This window comes from Diorhabda sublineata, chromosome 4, assembly GCF_026230105.1.
Source record: "Diorhabda sublineata isolate icDioSubl1.1 chromosome 4, icDioSubl1.1, whole genome shotgun sequence".
Taxonomy (NCBI): Eukaryota; Metazoa; Arthropoda; class Insecta; order Coleoptera; family Chrysomelidae; genus Diorhabda; species Diorhabda sublineata.
In genome coordinates this window covers 37,240,526-37,261,364 of record NC_079477.1, presented here as the reverse complement: position 1 = coordinate 37,261,364, position 20,839 = coordinate 37,240,526, and the positions used below count along the sequence as shown (strand labels likewise).

The window sequence follows — 20,839 nt, the reverse complement described above, 5'->3', positions numbered from 1 at the left end:
ATTATTTTTTCTAATAAAAAACAATATTTCCAAATTCTTAATAATAATATAACATTTGTTCACCCCCTGTAGATTGATTGATTCATTTTCAAAGTAGTTCCTTATTTTTTAGTGTTTTCCTTTTATTTTTTTACATTTTATAGATCTGGATTGTTTTATATGTACGTATTTTGGAATACAAATATTGATTAAACAAACTGACTAATTTCTTCTTTTGTTTGTTATACTTTAACAGCAGTACGTCATTATATTTTATAGTTTCCTCTAAACTGATGATTCAAAGTGATGATAACACGCAATAAATTATCACTTTATTGAAACGAATTGATTATTCGTTGTAAATAACGATTTATATTGACACCGTGTATATTATTATTTATAACCTTATTGTCCTTTCAAATTATAAATTAATCACGGGTTGAAAAAAAGTAAATATATTACTCGAAATGCTAGTGCAGTGAATTCTTAGATAATTGAATGTATGTGATAGCACTGTTGCCACATTTGTAAAGTTTATAAGGTATAAGGGAAATTATAAATAAAACGAAATTTTCGTGATAAAAAAATGATTTATTTAACTTTATTAAGATTGTTTGTTTTTTTGTGAATTTTTTTTAAATATTAGTCTAAAGATTAATTTAATTATTTGTATAAAAGCGTAAAAAGTAAATACGACAACAGCGATGACGTCTAGTAATAAATATTCTATCCATGATATATCTGCTGTAGGGCTTCTTAAATGTTTTGTTCCTTTATGCCTAATGACGTATTCTATCCACCACATCGCCCTATCTAATGCCTTCATAGGTTGATCTGTCCATAGGTCTCGTAAACGTTCCATATTTTTTTTATATCTATAAATATAAACTTTACTGAAATATTTTTACAACCATGTATAATATCGCTCAATAAATCGTTTGAATAACTAAAAAAAAAAACTTATTTTTTGTCAAAAATCTATTTTATTCATAAATTTAATCTCCTTCAATGCAATTCATTCCAACGCTTCAACATACGACGTAGATGTCGTCCACCATGTACCCTGTAGACCACTTCCATCGTGATATTCATGTTCAATGAACTTGTAAACTCCCAGAGGATATATTTTCAACAAATTTCATAACGTATTTCCACGGGAATCCAATAGACGACGTAGATGTCGTCCACCATGTACACCAGGTACCTTGTAGACCACTTCCATCTTGATATTCATGTTCAATGAATATGTAAACTCACAGAGGATATATATTCAACCAATTTCATAACGTATTTCAACGGGAATCTAATAGACGACGTAGATGTTGTCCGCCATGTACACCAGGTACCTTGTAGACCACTTCCATCTTGATATTCATGTTCAATGAATATGTAAACTCACAGAGGATATATTTTCGACCAATTTCAGAACGTATTTCCACGGGGATCCAATAGACGACGTAGATGTCGTCCACCATGTACACCAGGTACCTTGTAGACCACTTCCATCTTGATATTCATGTTCAATGAATATGTAAACTCACAGAGGATATATATTCAACCAAATTCATAACGTATTTCAACGGGAATCCAATAGACGACGTAGATGTTGACCGCCATGTACACCAGGTATCTTGTAGACCACTTCCATCTTGATATTCATGTTCAATGAATATGTAAACTCACAGAGGATATATTTTCGACCAATTTCATAACGTATTTCCACGGGAATCCAATAAACGACGTAGATGTTGTCCGCCATGTACACCAGGTACCTTGTAGACCACTTTCATCTTGATATTCATGTTCAATGAATATGTAAACTCACAGAGGATATATTTTCGACCAATTTCAGAACGTATTTCCACGGGGATCCAATAGACGACGTAGATGTTGTCCGCCATGTACACCAGGTACCTTGTAGACCACTTCCATCTTGATATTCATGTTCAATGAATATGTAAACTCACAGAGGATATATTTTCGACCAATTTCATAACGTATTTCCACGGGAATCCAATAAACGACGTAGATGTTGTCCGCCATGTACACCAGGTACCTTGTAGACCACTTTCATCTTGATATTCATGTTCAATGAATATGTAAACTCACAGAGGATATATTTTCGACCAATTTCAGAACGTATTTCAACGGGAATCCAATAGACGACGTAGATGTTGTCCGCCATGTACACCAGGTACCTTGTAGACCACTTCCATCTTGATATTCATGTTCAATGAATATGTAAACTCACAGAGGATATATTTTCAACAAATTTCATAACGTATTTCAACGGGAATCTAATAGACGACGTAGATGTTGTCCGCCATGTACACCAGGTACCTTGTAGACCACTTCCATCTTGATATTCATGTTCAATGAATATGTAAACTCACAGAGGATATATTTTCGACCAATTTCAGAACGTATTTCCACGGGGATCCAATAGACGACGTAGATGTCGTCCACCATGTACACCAGGTACCTTGTAGACCACTTCCATCTTGATATTCATGTTCAATGAATATGTAAACTCACAGAGGATATATATTCAACCAATTTCATAACGTATTTCCACGGGGATCCAATAGACGACGTAGATGTTGTCCGCCATGTACACCAGGTACCTTTTAGACCACTTCCATCTTGATATTCATGTTCAATGAATATGTAAACTCACAGAGGATATATTTTCAACAAATTTCATAACGTATTTCCACGGGAATCCAATAGACGACGTAGATGTCGTCCACCATGTACCCTGTAGACCACTTCCATCGTGATATTCATGTTCAATGAACTTGTAAACTCCCAGAGGATATATTTTCAACAAATTTCATAACGTATTTCAACGGGAATCTAATAGACGACGTAGATGTTGTCCGCCATGTACACCAGGTACCTTGTAGACCACTTCCATCTTGATATTCATGTTCAATGAATATGTAAACTCACAGAGGATATATTTTCGACCAATTTCAGAACGTATTTCCACGGGGATCCAATAGACGACGTAGATGTCGTCCACCATGTACACCAGGTACCTTGTAGACCACTTCCATCTTGATATTCATGTTCAATGAATATGTAAACTCACAGAGGATATATATTCAACCAATTTCATAACGTATTTCCACGGGGATCCAATAGACGACGTAGATGTTGTCCGCCATGTACACCAGGTACCTTGTAGACCACTTCCATCTTGATATTCATGTTCAATGAATATGTAAACTCACAGAGGATATATTTTCAACAAATTTCATAACGTATTTCCACGGGAATCCAATAGACGACGTAGATGTCGTCCACCATGTACACCAGGTACCTTGTAGACCACTTCCATCTTGATATTCATGTTCAATGAATATGTAAACTCACAGAGGATATATTTTCAACAAATTTCATAACGTATTTCCACGGGAATCCAATAGACGACGTAGATGTCGTCCACCATGTACACCAGGTACCTTGTAGACCACTTCCATCTTGATATTCATGTTCAATGAATATGTGAACTCACAGAGGATATATTTTCAACAAATTTCATAACGTATTTCCACGGGAATCCAATAGACGACGTAGATGTCGTCCACCATGTACCCTGTAGACCACTTCCATCGTGATATTCATGTTCAATGAACTTGTAAACTCCCAGAGGATATATTTTCAACAAATTTCATAACGTATTTCAACGGGAATCTAATAGACGACGTAGATGTTGTCCGCCATGTACACCAGGTACCTTGTAGACCACTTCCATCTTGATATTCATGTTCAATGAATATGTAAACTCACAGAGGATATATTTTCGACCAATTTCAGAACGTATTTCCACGGGAATCCAATAGACGACGTAGATGTCGTCCACCATGTACCCTGTAGACCACTTCCATCGTGATATTCATGTTCAATGAACTTGTAAACTCCCAGAGGATATATTTTCAACAAATTTCATAACGTATTTCAACGGGAATCTAATAGACGACGTAGATGTTGTCCGCCATGTACACCAGGTACCTTGTAGACCACTTCCATCTTGATATTCATGTTCAATGAATATGTAAACTCACAGAGGATATATTTTCGACCAATTTCAGAACGTATTTCCACGGGGATCCAATAGACGACGTAGATGTCGTCCACCATGTACACCAGGTACCTTGTAGACCACTTCCATCTTGATATTCATGTTCAATGAATATGTAAACTCACAGAGGATATATATTCAACCAATTTCATAACGTATTTCCACGGGGATCCAATAGACGACGTAGATGTTGTCCGCCATGTACACCAGGTACCTTGTAGACCACTTCCATCTTGATATTCATGTTCAATGAATATGTAAACTCCCAGATGATATATATTCAACCAATTTCATAACCTATTTCCACAAGAATCCAATAGACGACGTAGATGTTGTCCGCCATATACACCAGGTACCTTGTAGACCACTTCCATCGTGATATTCATGTTCAATGAACTTGTAAACTCCCAGAGGATATATATTCAACCAATTTCATAACGTATTTCCACGGGAATCCAATAGACGACGTAGATGTCGTCCACCATGTACCTTGTAGATCACTTCCATCGTGATATACTTGTTCAACGATTTTGTAAAACCTCAGGGTATTTATACTCGACCAATTTCATAACTTATTTCCACGGAAATCCAATAGACGACGTAGATGTCATCCACCATGCACACCAGATATCTTATAAACTTCTTCTGTCGTGATATGCTCAACGATGTTTTAAACCCCCAGGGTATATATAATCGACAAATTTCTTAACAAATTTTCAAGGGAATCCAGTAGACGACGTAGATGCCGTCCACCATGCACACCAGGCACCTTATAAACCTCTTCTGTCGTGATATGCTTGTTCAACGATTTTTTAAAACCCCATGGTATATATAATCGACAGATTTCCACGGGACTCCACGAGACGACGTAGACGCCGTCCAACATGCGCACCAGGTACATCGTAGACCACTTTTGTCGTGATATTTATGTTCAATGACCTCGTAAGCCCCCAGGGTGTCTATATTTCGAAAATTTCTTAACGAATTTCCAGGGGACTTCATGAGACGATGTAGATGACGTCCACCATAAGCAACAGGTACCTTGTAGACCTCTTCTGTCGTGATATATGTGTTCAACGATCTCGTAAACTCTCAGGGTATCTATGATCGTCCAATTTCATAACTCATTTTCACGAAAATCCAATAGACCATGTAGATGTCGGCCATCCTGAGCACTAGGTACCTCGTACATCACTCAGTCGTGTTATTCGCATTCAACAATCTTGTAAACCTTCAGAGTATATATAGTAGACCAATTTCGTAACGTATTTTTACGGGAATCCAATAGACGACGTAGATGCCGTCCACCATGCGCACCAGGTACCTATTAGACCACTTCGGTCGTGATACTCGTCTTCAGCGATCTAGTAAAATCTTGTCAAATTGAATTTATTACATACAATATTTTTCCAGTTATAAGTTTCCCTAGGCTCTTTCGAATCGAATGCACTTTGTTACATCTTAATGCTCAGAAATCCCTAAGTTCTATACTTAATTTCCTGGACTATTATTCTTCTTTTGTGCTCCATTTCTTTAACTATAGGTAAGAAAATATCTACAACTTTTTAAATTATAAAAAAAAGGAGAAAAATTGCAAATATTAAAAACGAGTTTATGTCGTTGATCGAATCAATCGACCGATTAATTTAAATCCATTCATATTATTATACAAAACCAATAATACTACGGAGCGATGTTGTCAAAATACTGAAAACATATAACAATTTAAAATAAAATAACTCGTTTAAGATAGAAAAATAATATTAGTAAACAAATAATAGTAAAAAATCATTATATCAATTACAAAAAACAATAATGAACAAAGTTTTTAACGATTATTTGTTATTAAATAATAAAATTATTTTGTTAAACGTGACAACGTTGTAGAATCGTAAACACAGGAGCCGCCATTTTGATATATTAAGTTGTATAGTTTGCAAGTGTTTTGGTTCATGTTTTTAGATTAATTTTATTATTTCCGACTTCGTGAGTGTTTTAAATAAAAAATATTTCGTCAGTGAGATAAATAAGGTGTAATAAATCGTAAAATAACTATAGATCACGTAGAACTAAAACAAAAAACCAAATAACCAAGTATTTAAAGTGTCGTGCAAGTGTAATTTGAAACCTGGGGGTAAGTCACGATTTTTATAATTAAAAACTCACTTTGGATTTTCTGCTACTTCGATTATGGCTGCTGTTAATTGTTCTTTTGTGAAAGTTACGAAATCTAAATGAATAGCTACGCCTAAATCCTCTGATAACCGTTTAGCGTTCATTTCTTGATCAGCTATGAAAGGTATAGCAACTATAGGTACTGCTCTCGATACGGCTTCTTCGGTTGATTGTAAACCGCATTGTGATAGGAAAACTTTTACGTTAGGATGGGCTGAAATGTACAAGTCACCAAATTTTAAATTGTATCAACATAATCGAACAGGACCGGCTTTACTGTCCATTTCGTGAACTAAATGTAATATTTATGATTACCATAAGGAGATTACGATTTCTGTGTCTGAGAAAAAAAATTATGCTTCGAAGAACATTAGCAGAGTCCAGGGATGGACTCTGTTAAATTTAGAGGCCATGGAATTGGTAATCGTGCCGTTATAATTTGGAAATGGAGTCTAAGCTATTTTTGATCATAAAACATAGAAAAATTGACGATTTTTTTGTTTTATTTATTTTTTCGTGGTAATTAGGAAAAAAATGATACCTAAATATGATAATTAAAATTTCTTTGTGAATAAAAAATCCAATTTTTCCGACTTGTATCAGAAAACTGTGCTTGGTTTTTTATTTTTTTTTTTCGAAAAATGTCCTATTTTTTCGTAATGTATTTAGAATATCAATTTTTTATTTTTTATGAATTTATAGAGAATAACTAAGTTTTAACTTCGTTAAGATTTTTGATAATTTGTAAAAATTGTACAAATTATAATAATCAATTGCTTTTTTTGCCAAATTGTTCATTTTTGTATGCACTTTTCGAAAAAAAATTTGTTTATTTCCGAAAAAAGAGTGGAAATTTTGGTTTTTAAACTTGGGTTTCGTTTTTGTTTCAAGTGGGTCAAAACAAAAAAATTATAGAAAAAGTTAATTTTTTGATTTTTTATGAATTTACAGGGAATAACAAAAAATTTGACTTTTTCTAAATTTTCAATAACTTGTTTGGATTATGATATACTTTTCGAAAAAAACTTTGAAAAATAATTTAAATGTAAATATAAAAATAAAAGTACAGTTTTTCGAAATCAAACCAAGAAATTTACGGTTTTGGGGATTTTATTCCAAAAAAGTTTGGAAATTTTGGTTTTTAAACTTTTTGTTTCAAGTGGGCTAAAAAAAAATTATAAAATGGAAAAAAAATATATAAAAAGTGAATTTTGGGATTTTGCATAAAATCGAGAATAAAAATGAATTCAACATTTTGAAAATTTCAAGTAATTTGTAAAAATTGTTTAAATTGTGATATTCACTCGTTTTTTTTGTATTTCTACGCACTTTTCGAAAAAAAAATACGATTTTCCCTAATCAAAATTTGAGTACAGCTTTCGAAAATCAATAGAGAAATTTGAAGTTTTTAGAAATTTCTGAAAATATAAATTATTTATAGCCAAAAATAGGGTGGATTTCACTTAAACCCTGGAAATTCTCAAGTAATTTCTTTTGAGGAAGTCATTTTCTTAGAATTACATATTTTGGTTGAATTCATTGTTTTTGGGTTTTTTAGTTTCCAAAAATATTTCGAAATTTTGGTTTTCAAACTTAGATCCAGTTTTTGTTTCAAGGGGGTCCAAAAAAATTAAAAAAATCGAAGTTAAATACAGAAAATGTTAATTTCTAAATTTGCTATTATTTTACAGAGAAAAACAGAAAAAACTCAAAATATTCAATTCATGATATTTTTTTTCAAATTGTTCGTTTTAATATCTAGTTTTCAAAAATAATACTGTTTTTTAAAAAAAATATTTTCGGAAACAAATAAAGACATTTTTGGATTTTATTTTTCAAAAAAGTATCGAAATTTTGGTTTCCAAACGTAGATCCAGTTTTTGTTTCAAAGGGGGCCAAAAAAATGAACAAAATCGAAGTTAAATACAGAAAATGTTAATTTCTAAATTTGCCATTATTTTATAGAGAAAAACAGAAAAAACTCAAAATATTCAATTCATGATATATTTTTTCAAATTGTTCGTTTTAATATCTAGTTTTCAAAAATAATACTGTTTTTTAAAAAAAATATTTTCGGAAACAAATAAAGACATTTTTGGATTTTATTTTTCAAAAAAGTATTGAAATTTTGGTTTCCAAACGTAGATCCAGTTTTTGTTTCAAAGGGGCCAAAAAAATGAACAAAATCGAAGTTAAATACACAAAATGTTAATTTCTAAATTTGCTATTATTTTATAGAGAAAAACAGAAAAAACTCAAAATATTCAATTCATGATATTTTTTTTCAAATTGTTCGTTTTAATATCTAGTTTTCAAAAATAATACTGTTTTCAAAAAAATACACTTTTCGGAAACAAATCGAGACATTTTGGGTTTTTATTTTCCAAAAATATTTCGAAATTTTGGTTTCCAAACTTAGATCCAGTTTTTGTTTCAAGGGGGTCCAAAAAAATTAAAAAAATCGAAGTTAAATACAGAAAATGTTAATTTCTAAATTTGCTATTATTTTACAGAGAAAAACAGAAAAAACTCGAAATATTCAATTCATGATATTTTTTTTCAAATTGTTCGTTTTAATATCTAGTTTTCAAAAATAATACTGTTTTCAAAAAAATACACTTTTCGGAAACAAATCGAGACATTTTTGGTTTTTATTTTCCAAAAAAGTATCGAAATTTTGGTTTCCAAACTTAGATCCAGTTTTTGTTTTAAAGGGGGTCCAAAAAAATGAACAAAAACGAAGTTAAATACAGGAAATGTTAATTTCTAAATTTGCTATTATTTTATAGAGAAAAACAGAAAAAACTCAAAATATTCAATTCATAATATTTTTTTTCAAATTGTTCGTTTTAATATCTAGTTTTCAAAAATATACTGTTTTTTTAAAAAAATACAGTTTTCGGAAACGAATCGAGATATTTTTGGATTTTATTTTCCAAAAAAGTATCGAAATTTTGGTTTCCAAACGTAGATCCAGTTTTTGTTTCAAAGGGGGCCAAAAAAATGAACAAAATCAAAGTTAAATACAGAAAATGTTGATTTCTAAATTTGCTATTATTTTACAGAGAAAAACAGAAAAAACTCAAAATATTCAATTCATGATATTTTTTTTCAAATTGTTCGTTTCAATATATAGTTTTCAAAAAAAATACACTTTTCGGAAACGAATCGAGACATTTTTGGATTTTATTTTCCAAAAGAGTATCGAAATTTTGGTTTCCAAACGTAGATCCAGTTTTTGTTTCAAAGGGGGCCAAAAAAATGAACAAAATCAAAGTTAAATACACAAAATGTTGATTTCTAAATTTGCTATTATTTTATAGAGAAAAACAGAAAAAACTCTGCAAATTCGAAATAATTTGTTCAAAATGTTCAATTCATGATATTTTTTTTTCAAATTGTACGTTTTAATATCTAGTTTTCAAAAAATACATTTTTTGGAAACAAATCGGAGAATTTCTGGATTTTATTTCCACAAAAAATTGGTGGAATTCTAGTTCCCAAACTTGGAGCTAATTTTTATTTATTTATACACCGAAAAAATAAAAAAAACACACAAAAAACGTATTGAAAATATAATTTTTTCATAACCACCCCACTTCCAAACATTCACCGCGGAAATTCTTACCTAATACGTCCTTTTGTGGTAGCCATTTTTTTATAATCACATTTTTCGGTTGATTAGGTAAAGTATCAGATTCAAATTTCCACAAAATTTTATAAGGCAATTCCGCAAAACTTTCTACAAGAATATTTCTAACTCGTTCTGGTATATTTATACTTTGTACATTCGATCCTAGACTGAAGTATACAACTCCTTCTTTAGATTCGTCCAAAAAAGTTTGTAAATCCTACAAAAACATCAAATAATTTTCGCAAATTTTCGTCTCAAAATTCGTTCATAAACGCTGCTCAACATTTCCATTTTTTTTTTTTTTATTTTTTCATATAAAAATAAAGCAAAAATGATAATTTTTATACTCACTCGGGGTAATGCCTCAACGGGCTTAACATGAATACTTTCCAAACTAATAATTGTAGGTATAGTCGGTCTGGGTGGGCTCAAGAAGGGATTTGTAGACAACAGCAACAGACTCATATTCCCTTCAATTTCCCCCATATAAGGCAAATCGTTTCCCAAGTATCTTCTAGCCAGTTCGTCAGATTTCGGTAGAATAACAAAATGGCGATAAAACCTAACGAACGCATAATATAAACTGCTCTTCAATCTTTCGTAGAAAGTCAAACGGCCGTTGTAGGGTAAAAACATTTCTGAATACAATGACGGTGGGTTTGGATTGCCCATGGCGAAATGACTACCTGCAAACGTAGTAGTTTCTTTTGAAAATACACATTTTTCGTTCAAATTTTCAATTTATACACATATTCGAAAAGCTTCGGTGCTCGGTACGGCCAGATTTATACCTTATTGACTCTATTTTCGAGTTTTGGCGACTAATGACATATTTATGACGTGGTTTTGACAATTGTCACTGCCTCTCGATTTTTATTAATGTTTAACTAAATGCATTTAATAATTATGGTTTTGTTTTATTTTTCCCGTCCTTTCCCCCAAAATCTCCAGCTTTGTTAACTTTATGAAATCTATAAACGTGTATATTAAGGTCAAGCATGCACTGACCGGTCAAGGTTTTTTTTTACCAAAAAATAACTCAACAACAACAACATAGACCGCTCATTATAAAGCCAAGATTATTGGCATAAGTTCAGCAACGCTCATAAGTTTGGCAATGCTGACGAAAAAGATTAAAACGGAACATGTTTGTGCTTCAGACAGTTGTGTGTGTGTGTCACGTCGAGTAGACGCGTTTTTTGAATAAATAATAAGAAAATTAATCGACCAAAAACTTGACTATGAAAATCGTTGATAACCAGTTGAAAAAAGTGATTTTCCTACAGAAAAAAGTGTCCAAATTTGAAATAATAGTAAATTGGCTCAAATAAATTGCCTCAATATGTTTTAAAGAGAAATAATAAGAAAATTGATCGACCAAAAACTTGACTATAAGATTTATTCTGTTACTAAATGAAAATCGTTGATAACCAGTTGAAAAAAGTGATTTTCCTACAGAAAAAAGTGTCCAAATTTGAAATAATAGTGAACTGGCTCAAATAAATTGCCTCAATATGTTTTAAAGAGAAATAGTAAGAGAATAGATCGACCAAAAACTTGACTATAAGATTTATTCTGTTACTAAATGAAAATCGTTGATAACCAGTTGAAAAAAGTGATTTTTCTACAGAGAAAAGTGTCCAAATTTGAAATAATAGTGAACTGGCTCAAATAAATTGCCTCAATATGTTTTAAAGAGAAATAGTAAGAGAATAGATCGACCAAAAACTTGACTATAAGATTTATTCTGTTACTAAATGAAAATCGTTGATAACCAGTTGAAAAAAGTGATTTTTCTACAGAGAAAAGTGTCCAAATTTGAAATAATAGTGAACTGGCTCAAATAAATTGCCTCAATATGTTTTAAAGAGAAATAGTAAGAGAATAGATCGACCAAAAACTTGACTATAAGATTTATTCTGTTACTAAATGAAAATCGTTGATAACCAGTTGAAAAAAGTGATTTTCCTACAGAAAAAAGTGTCCAAATTTGAAATAATAGTGAACTGGCTCAAATAAATTGCCTCAATATGTTTTAAAGAGAAATAGTAAGAGAATAGATCGACCAAAAACTTGACTATAAGATTTATTCTGTTACTAAATGAAAATCGTTGATAACCAGTTGAAAAAAGTGATTTTTCTACAGAGAAAAGTGTCCAAATTTGAAATAATAGTGAACTGGCTCAAATAAATTGCCTCAATATGTTTTAAAGAGAAATAGTAAGAGAATAGATCGACCAAAAACTTGACTATAAGATTTATTCTGTTACTAAATGAAAATCGTTGATAACCAGTTGAAAAAAGTGATTTTTCTACAGAGAAAAGTGTCCAAATTTGAAATAATAGTGAACTGGCTCAAATAAATTGCCTCAATATGTTTTAAAGAGAAATAGTAAGAGAATAGATCGACCAAAAACTTGACTATAAGATTTATTCTGTTACTAAATGAAAATCGTTGATAACCAGTTGAAAAAAGTGATTTTCCTACAGAAAAAAGTGTCCAAATTTGAAATAATAGTAAATTGGCTCAAATAAATTGCCTCAAAATGTTTTAAAGAGAAATAATAAGAAAATTGATCGACGAAAAGCTTGACTATAAGATTTATTCTGTTACTAAATGAAAATCGTTGATAACCAGTTGAAAAAAGTGATTTTTCTACAGAGAAAAGTGTCCAAATTTGAAATAATAGTGAACTGGCTCAAATAAATTGCCTCAATATGTTTTAAAGAGAAATAGTAAGAGAATAGATCGACCAAAAACTTGACTATAAGATTTATTCTGTTACTAAATGAAAATCGTTGATAACCAGTTGAAAAAAGTGATTTTCCTACAGAAAAAAGTGTCCAAATTTGAAATAATAGTAAATTGGCTCAAATAAATTGCCTCAATATGTTTTAAAGAGAAATAATAAGAAAATTGATCGACCAAAAACTTGACTATAAGATTTATTCTGTTACTAAATGAAAATCGTTGATAACCAGTTGAAAAAAGTGATTTTCCTACAGAAAAAAGTGTCCAAATTTGAAATAATAGTGAACTGGCTCAAATAAATTGCCTCAATATGTTTTAAAGAGAAATAGTAAGAGAATAGATCGACCAAAAACTTGACTATAAGATTTATTCTGTTACTAAATGAAAATCGTTGATAACCAGTTGAAAAAAGTGATTTTTCTACAGAGAAAAGTGTCCAAATTTGAAATAATAGTGAACTGGCTCAAATAAATTGCCTCAATATGTTTTAAAGAGAAATAGTAAGAGAATAGATCGACCAAAAACTTGACTATAAGATTTATTCTGTTACTAAATGAAAATCGTTGATAACCAGTTGAAAAAAGTGATTTTTCTACAGAGAAAAGTGTCCAAATTTGAAATAATAGTGAACTGGCTCAAATAAATTGCCTCAATATGTTTTAAAGAGAAATAGTAAGAGAATAGATCGACCAAAAACTTGACTATAAGATTTATTCTGTTACTAAATGAAAATCGTTGATAACCAGTTGAAAAAAGTGATTTTCCTACAGAAAAAAGTGTCCAAATTTGAAATAATAGTGAACTGGCTCAAATAAATTGCCTCAATATGTTTTAAAGAGAAATAGTAAGAGAATAGATCGACCAAAAACTTGACTATAAGATTTATTCTGTTACTAAATGAAAATCGTTGATAACCAGTTGAAAAAAGTGATTTTCCTACAGAAAAAAGTGTCCAAATTTGAAATAATAGTGAACTGGCTCAAATAAATTGCCTCAATATGTTTTAAAGAGAAATAGTAAGAGAATAGATCGACCAAAAACTTGACTATAAGATTTATTCTGTTACTAAATGAAAATCGTTGATAACCAGTTGAAAAAAGTGATTTTCCTACAGAAAAAAGTGTCCAAATTTGAAATAATAGTGAACTGGCTCAAATAAATTGCCTCAATATGTTTTAAAGAGAAATAGTAAGAGAATAGATCGACCAAAAACTTGACTATAAGATTTATTCTGTTACTAAATGAAAATCGTTGATAACCAGTTGAAAAAAGTGATTTTCCTACAGAAAAAAGTGTCCAAATTTGAAATAATAGTGAACTGGCTCAAATAAATTGCCTCAATATGTTTTAAAGAGAAATAGTAAGAGAATAGATCGACCAAAAACTTGACTATAAGATTTATTCTGTTACTAAATGAAAATCGTTGATAACCAGTTGAAAAAAGTGATTTTCCTACAGAAAAAAGTGTCCAAATTTGAAATAATAGTGAACTGGCTCAAATAAATTGCCTCAATATGTTTTAAAGAGAAATAGTAAGAGAATAGATCGACCAAAAACTTGACTATAAGATTTATTCTGTTACTAAATGAAAATCGTTGATAACCAGTTGAAAAAAGTGATTTTTCTACAGAGAAAAGTGTCCAAATTTGAAATAATAGTGAACTGGCTCAAATAAATTGCCTCAATATGTTTTAAAGAGAAATAGTAAGAGAATAGATCGACCAAAAACTTGACTATAAGATTTATTCTGTTACTAAATGAAAATCGTTGATAACCAGTTGAAAAAAGTGATTTTCCTACAGAAAAAAGTGTCCAAATTTGAAATAATAGTAAATTGGCTCAAATAAATTGCCTCAATATGTTTTAAAGAGAAATAATAAGAAAATTGATCGACCAAAAACTTGACTATAAGATTTATTCTGTTACTAAATGAAAATCGTTGATAACCAGTTGAAAAAAGTGATTTTCCTACAGAAAAAAGTGTCCAAATTTGAAATAATAGTGAACTGGCTCAAATAAATTGCCTCAATATGTTTTAAAGAGAAATAGTAAGAGAATAGATCGACCAAAAACTTGACTATAAGATTTATTCTGTTACTAAATGAAAATCGTTGATAACCAGTTGAAAAAAGTGATTTTTCTACAGAGAAAAGTGTCCAAATGTGAAATAATAGTGAACTGGCTCAAATAAATTGCCTCAATATGTTTTAAAGAGAAATAGTAAGAGAATAGATCGACCAAAAACTTGACTATAAGATTTATTCTGTTACTAAATGAAAATCGTTGATAACCAGTTGAAAAAAGTGATTTTCCTACAGAAAAAAGTGTCCAAATTTGAAATAATAGTAAATTGGCTCAAATAAATTGCCTCAATATGTTTTAAAGAGAAATAATAAGAAAATTGATCGACCAAAAACTTGACTATAAGATTTATTCTGTTACTAAATGAAAATCGTTGATAACCAGTTGAAAAAAGTGATTTTCCTACAGAAAAAAGTGTCCAAATTTGAAATAATAGTGAACTGGCTCAAATAAATTGCCTCAATATGTTTTAAAGAGAAATAGTAAGAGAATAGATCGACCAAAAACTTGACTATAAGATTTATTCTGTTACTAAATGAAAATCGTTGATAACCAGTTGAAAAAAGTGATTTTCCTACAGAAAAAAGTGTCCAAATTTGAAATAATAGTAAATTGGCTCAAATAAATTGCCTCAATATGTTTTAAAGAGAAATAATAAGAAAATTGATCGACCAAAAACTTGACTATAAGATTTATTCTGTTACTAAATGAAAATCGTTGATAACCAGTTGAAAAAAGTGATTTTCCTACAGAAAAAAGTGTCCAAATTTGAAATAATAGTGAACTGGCTCAAATAAATTGCCTCAATATGTTTTAAAGAGAAATAGTAAGAGAATAGATCGACCAAAAACTTGACTATAAGATTTATTCTGTTACTAAATGAAAATCGTTGATAACCAGTTGAAAAAAGTGATTTTTCTACAGAGAAAAGTGTCCAAATTTGAAATAATAGTGAACTGGCTCAAATAAATTGCCTCAATATGTTTTAAAGAGAAATAGTAAGAGAATAGATCGACCAAAAACTTGACTATAAGATTTATTCTGTTACTAAATGAAAATCGTTGATAACCAGTTGAAAAAAGTGATTTTTCTACAGAGAAAAGTGTCCAAATTTGAAATAATAGTGAACTGGCTCAAATAAATTGCCTCAATATGTTTTAAAGAGAAATAGTAAGAGAATAGATCGACCAAAAACTTGACTATAAGATTTATTCTGTTACTAAATGAAAATCGTTGATAACCAGTTGAAAAAAGTGATTTTCCTACAGAAAAAAGTGTCCAAATTTGAAATAATAGTGAACTGGCTCAAATAAATTGCCTCAATATGTTTTAAAGAGAAATAGTAAGAGAATAGATCGACCAAAAACTTGACTATAAGATTTATTCTGTTACTAAATGAAAATCGTTGATAACCAGTTGAAAAAAGTGATTTTCCTACAGAAAAAAGTGTCCAAATTTGAAATAATAGTGAACTGGCTCAAATAAATTGCCTCAATATGTTTTAAAGAGAAATAGTAAGAGAATAGATCGACCAAAAACTTGACTATAAGATTTATTCTGTTACTAAATGAAAATCGTTGATAACCAGTTGAAAAAAGTGATTTTCCTACAGAAAAAAGTGTCCAAATTTGAAATAATAGTGAACTGGCTCAAATAAATTGCCTCAATATGTTTTAAAGAGAAATAGTAAGAGAATAGATCGACCAAAAACTTGACTATAAGATTTATTCTGTTACTAAATGAAAATCGTTGATAACCAGTTGAAAAAAGTGATTTTCCTACAGAAAAAAGTGTCCAAATTTGAAATAATAGTGAACTGGCTCAAATAAATTGCCTCAATATGTTTTAAAGAGAAATAGTAAGAGAATAGATCGACCAAAAACTTGACTATAAGATTTATTCTGTTACTAAATGAAAATCGTTGATAACCAGTTGAAAAAAGTGATTTTCCTACAGAAAAAAGTGTCCAAATTTGAAATAATAGTGAACTGGCTCAAATAAATTGCCTCAATATGTTTTAAAGAGAAATAGTAAGAGAATAGATCGACCAAAAACTTGACTATAAGATTTATTCTGTTACTAAATGAAAATCGTTGATAACCAGTTGAAAAAAGTGATTTTTCTACAGAGAAAAGTGTCCAAATTTGAAATAATAGTGAACTGGCTCAAATAAATTGCCTCAATATGTTTTAAAGAGAAATAGTAAGAGAATAGATCGACCAAAAACTTGACTATAAGATTTATTCTGTTACTAAATGAAAATCGTTGATAACCAGTTGAAAAAAGTGATTTTCCTACAGAAAAAAGTGTCCAAATTTGAAATAATAGTAAATTGGCTCAAATAAATTGCCTCAATATGTTTTAAAGAGAAATAATAAGAAAATTGATCGACCAAAAACTTGACTATAAGATTTATTCTGTTACTAAATGAAAATCGTTGATAACCAGTTGAAAAAAGTGATTTTCCTACAGAAAAAAGTGTCCAAATTTGAAATAATAGTGAACTGGCTCAAATAAATTGCCTCAATATGTTTTAAAGAGAAATAGTAAGAGAATAGATCGACCAAAAACTTGACTATAAGATTTATTCTGTTACTAAATGAAAATCGTTGATAACCAGTTGAAAAAAGTGATTTTTCTACAGAGAAAAGTGTCCAAATGTGAAATAATAGTGAACTGGCTCAAATAAATTGCCTCAATATGTTTTAAAGAGAAATAGTAAGAGAATAGATCGACCAAAAACTTGACTATAAGATTTATTCTGTTACTAAATGAAAATCGTTGATAACCAGTTGAAAAAAGTGATTTTCCTACAGAAAAAAGTGTCCAAATTTGAAATAATAGTGAACTGGCTCAAATAAATTGCCTCAATATGTTTTAAAGAGAAATAGTAAGAGAATAGATCGACCAAAAACTTGACTATAAGATTTATTCTGTTACTAAATGAAAATCGTTGATAACCAGTTGAAAAAAGTGATTTTTCTACAGAGAAAAGTGTCCAAATTTGAAATAATAGTGAACTGGCTCAAATAAATTGCCTCAATATGTTTTAAAGAGAAATAGTAAGAGAATAGATCGACCAAAAACTTGACTATAAGATTTATTCTGTTACTAAATGAAAATCGTTGATAACCAGTTGAAAAAAGTGATTTTTCTACAGAGAAAAGTGTCCAAATTTGAAATAATAGTGAACTGGCTCAAATAAATTGCCTCAATATGTTTTAAAGAGAAATAGTAAGAGAATAGATCGACCAAAAACTTGACTATAAGATTTATTCTGTTACTAAATGAAAATCGTTGATAACCAGTTGAAAAAAGTGATTTTCCTACAGAAAAAAGTGTCCAAATTTGAAATAATAGTAAATTGGCTCAAATAAATTGCCTCAATATGTTTTAAAGAGAAATAATAAGAAAATTGATCGACGAAAAGCTTGACTATAAGATCGATTGTGTTACTAAATGAAAATCGTTGATAACCAGTTGAAAAAAGTGATTTTCCTACAGAAAAAAGTGTCCAAATTTGAAATAATAGTGAACTGGCTCAAATAAATTGCCTCAATATGTTTTAAAGAGAAATAGTAAGAGAATAGATCGACCAAAAACTTGACTATAAGATTTATTCTGTTACTAAATGAAAATCGTTGATAACCAGTTGAAAAAAGTGATTTTTCTACAGAGAAAAGTGTCCAAATTTGAAATAATAGTGAACTGGCTCAAATAAATTGCCTCATTATGTTTTAAAGAGAAATAGTAAGAGAATAGATCGACCAAAAACTTGACTATAAGATTTATTCTGTTACTAAATGAAAATCGTTGATAACCAGTTGAAAAAAGTGATTTTTCTACAGAAAAAAGTGTCCAAATTTGAAATAATAGTAAATTGGCTCAAATAAATTGCCTCAATATGTTTTAAAGAGAAATAATAAGAAAATTGATCGACGAAAAGCTTGACTATAAGATCGATTGTGTTACTAAATGAAAATCGTTGATAACCAGTTGAAAAAAGTGATTTTCCTACAGAAAAAAGTGTCCAAATTTGAAATAATAGTAAATTGGCTCAAATAAATTGCCTCAATATGTTTTACAGAGAAATAGTAAGAGAATAGATCGACCAAAAACTTGACTATAAGATTTATTCTGTTACTAAATGAAAATCGTTGATAACCAGTTGAAAAAAGTGATTTTCCTACAGAAAAAAGTGTCTAAATTTGAAATAATAGTAAATTGGCGCAAATAAATTGCCTCAATATGTTTTAAAGAGAAATAATAAGAAAATTGATCGACGAAAAGCTTGACTATAAGATCGATTGTGTTACTAAATGAAAATCGTTGATAACCAGTTGAAAAAAGTGATTTTCCTACAGAAAAAAGTGTCCAAATTTGAAATAATAGTAAATTGGCTCAAATAAATTGCCTCAATATGTTTTACAGAGAAATAGTAAGAGAATAGATCGACCAAAAACTTGACTATAAGATTTATTCTGTTACTAAATGAAAATCGTTGATAACCAGTTGAAAAAAGTGATTTTCCTACAGAAAAAAGTGTCCAAATTTGAAATAATAGTAAATTGGCTCAAATAAATTGCCTCAATATGTTTTAAAGAGAAATAATAAGAGAATTGATCGACCAAAAACTTGACTATAAGATTTATTCTGTTACTAAATAAAAATCTTTGATAACCAGTTGAGAAAAGTGATTTTTCTACAGAGAAAAGTGTCCAAATTTGAAATAATAGTAAATTGGCTCAAATAAATTGCCTCAATATGTTTTACAGAGAAATAATAAGAGAATTGATCGACCAAAAACTTGACTATAAGATTTTAAAACGAAACATGTTTGTGCTTCAACAGTTGTGTGTGTGTCACGTCGAGTAGATGCGTTTTGGTTATAAATAATCGATTCAAGTTTACACTTCGAAAAAGTTTTTTTACGAAAAACGGATAACGAACCGAATTTCAACAAAAATTTCCGAACTAGCCGCTACCAAATCGTTCAATTGCGCAGAAATTTATGAAAACGGGCTCTGTTGACGACGCGCTGGTACCTCGGATGGAGCAACCTCCAAGCTGAACGTCAATCGACATAACTGCGTGTACTGGAACGACACGTCTTTATTGGAGAAGAATTAAAATTGCCTGGAGAGTGTATGTGGGATGTGTCCATGCGGAAGGTCTCGTGGATCCGTACTTTTAAGGGTCAATTCTCGAATATTTACGTTTACGATCTGCTTTGCAATGCATTGATCAAGATGGACATAAATTTGAACACTTCGTCGGTTAGAATTTCTGGAACCGTTCGGGATATTCATACTGAATACACTGTTTCGACGAGACTGAAGACTGTTTACACCAACACTCCCAATTACACTGTCTGACGCGGGTGTCGATAACCAAGTTATCGTCTTCAGAGACTAAGTTTACCTTCAGGTTATCGAAACGCGTGTCGAACAGCGTAAATTGCATTTTTTGCTCTTAAGGCACATTTAACCGACTGACCGACACTTTCTTCCGTGTATGACGTAACGATAAAGGTCACTTACCTATATAGGCCCCCATCGAGGACACGCCAATCAACGGCGCACGAAATTTCGCTGCTAAGCTGTATAATATCGGCGATATGTAAGTTTGAGCTATAACCACATCGAAGTTTTCTTCAGTATTATTATAAATTTTGATGAATTGGTCGTTTTTCAAAATGGCTTCCGCGAAATCGTAATGCATATTAAATATCTTGGGTATTTTGGTATGTATGCCGTTCTGTTTGTTCATGAAAAACTGGAAACCGTGTCTTTGAATGAGTTCGTTGTTTGATCCGCCGACGTCGATCTCGGTGAGGTTCACCAGAGAAGGATCTTTGAGTGGTTTGGGGGTGACGACGATGACTTCGTGACCTCTCAACGATAATTCCCGCCATATTGGTTGAAATACTCGTTGATGACTTACCGCAGGCATTTGGAAAACGCATAATATTCTAGCACTATCAACGTAATTAGAAATTAATAGAAAAATCAAAAAACGTAGAGTCATCTTCTTCGTTGTGAAATATATAAACGACTGGAAACTTTTTTGTTGTTGAGATTGATTAGTTATAAAAGAAAACAAAAGTTTATCTGTGTTTAGTACGCAGATA

General features: G+C 30.6%; 2 protein-coding genes across 3 annotated transcripts in view; one reads left to right on the top strand and one right to left on the bottom strand.

Annotated features, from left to right (window-relative positions):
- Window positions 1-549: 549 nt before the first annotated feature.
- On the bottom strand, window positions 550-20,821 carry LOC130442586 (UDP-glucosyltransferase 2-like). The gene is made up of 5 exons (XM_056776842.1): window positions 20,250-20,821; window positions 10,227-10,561; window positions 9,870-10,092; window positions 6,233-6,455; window positions 550-854 (listed from the first exon to the last, which is right to left on the bottom strand). The coding sequence occupies exons 1-5, from the start codon at window positions 20,734-20,736 to the stop codon at window positions 584-586; spliced, it is 1,539 nt and encodes a 512-aa protein (XP_056632820.1). The 5' UTR covers window positions 20,737-20,821; the 3' UTR covers window positions 550-583.
- Window positions 3,356-20,839, top strand: part of LOC130442582 (transient receptor potential cation channel trpm) — a 112,066-nt gene continuing 94,582 nt past the window's right edge. Inside the window, exon 1 of one of the 2 annotated variants that reach the window (XM_056776815.1) lies at window positions 3,356-6,200. The gene's annotated coding sequence lies outside the window, so the exon portion shown is untranslated. The remainder of the gene's footprint in view (window positions 6,201-20,839) is intronic. The other variant, XM_056776826.1, reaches the window with a different exon arrangement.

Excerpts from the sequence above, each read along its gene's own strand:
- LOC130442586 (XM_056776842.1), bottom strand. The coding sequence starts at position 20,736 with ATGACTCTACGTTTTTTGATTTTTCTATTAATTTCTAATTACGTTGAT. Across the intron at positions 6,456-9,869 it reads ACCACAAAAGGACGTATTAG|CCCATCCTAACGTAAAAGTT; the intron begins GTAAGAATTTCC and ends TGTACATTTCAG. Across the intron at positions 855-6,232 it reads GAAGTAGCAGAAAATCCAAA|ATATAAAAAAAATATGGAAC; the intron begins GTGAGTTTTTAA and ends TTATATTTATAG.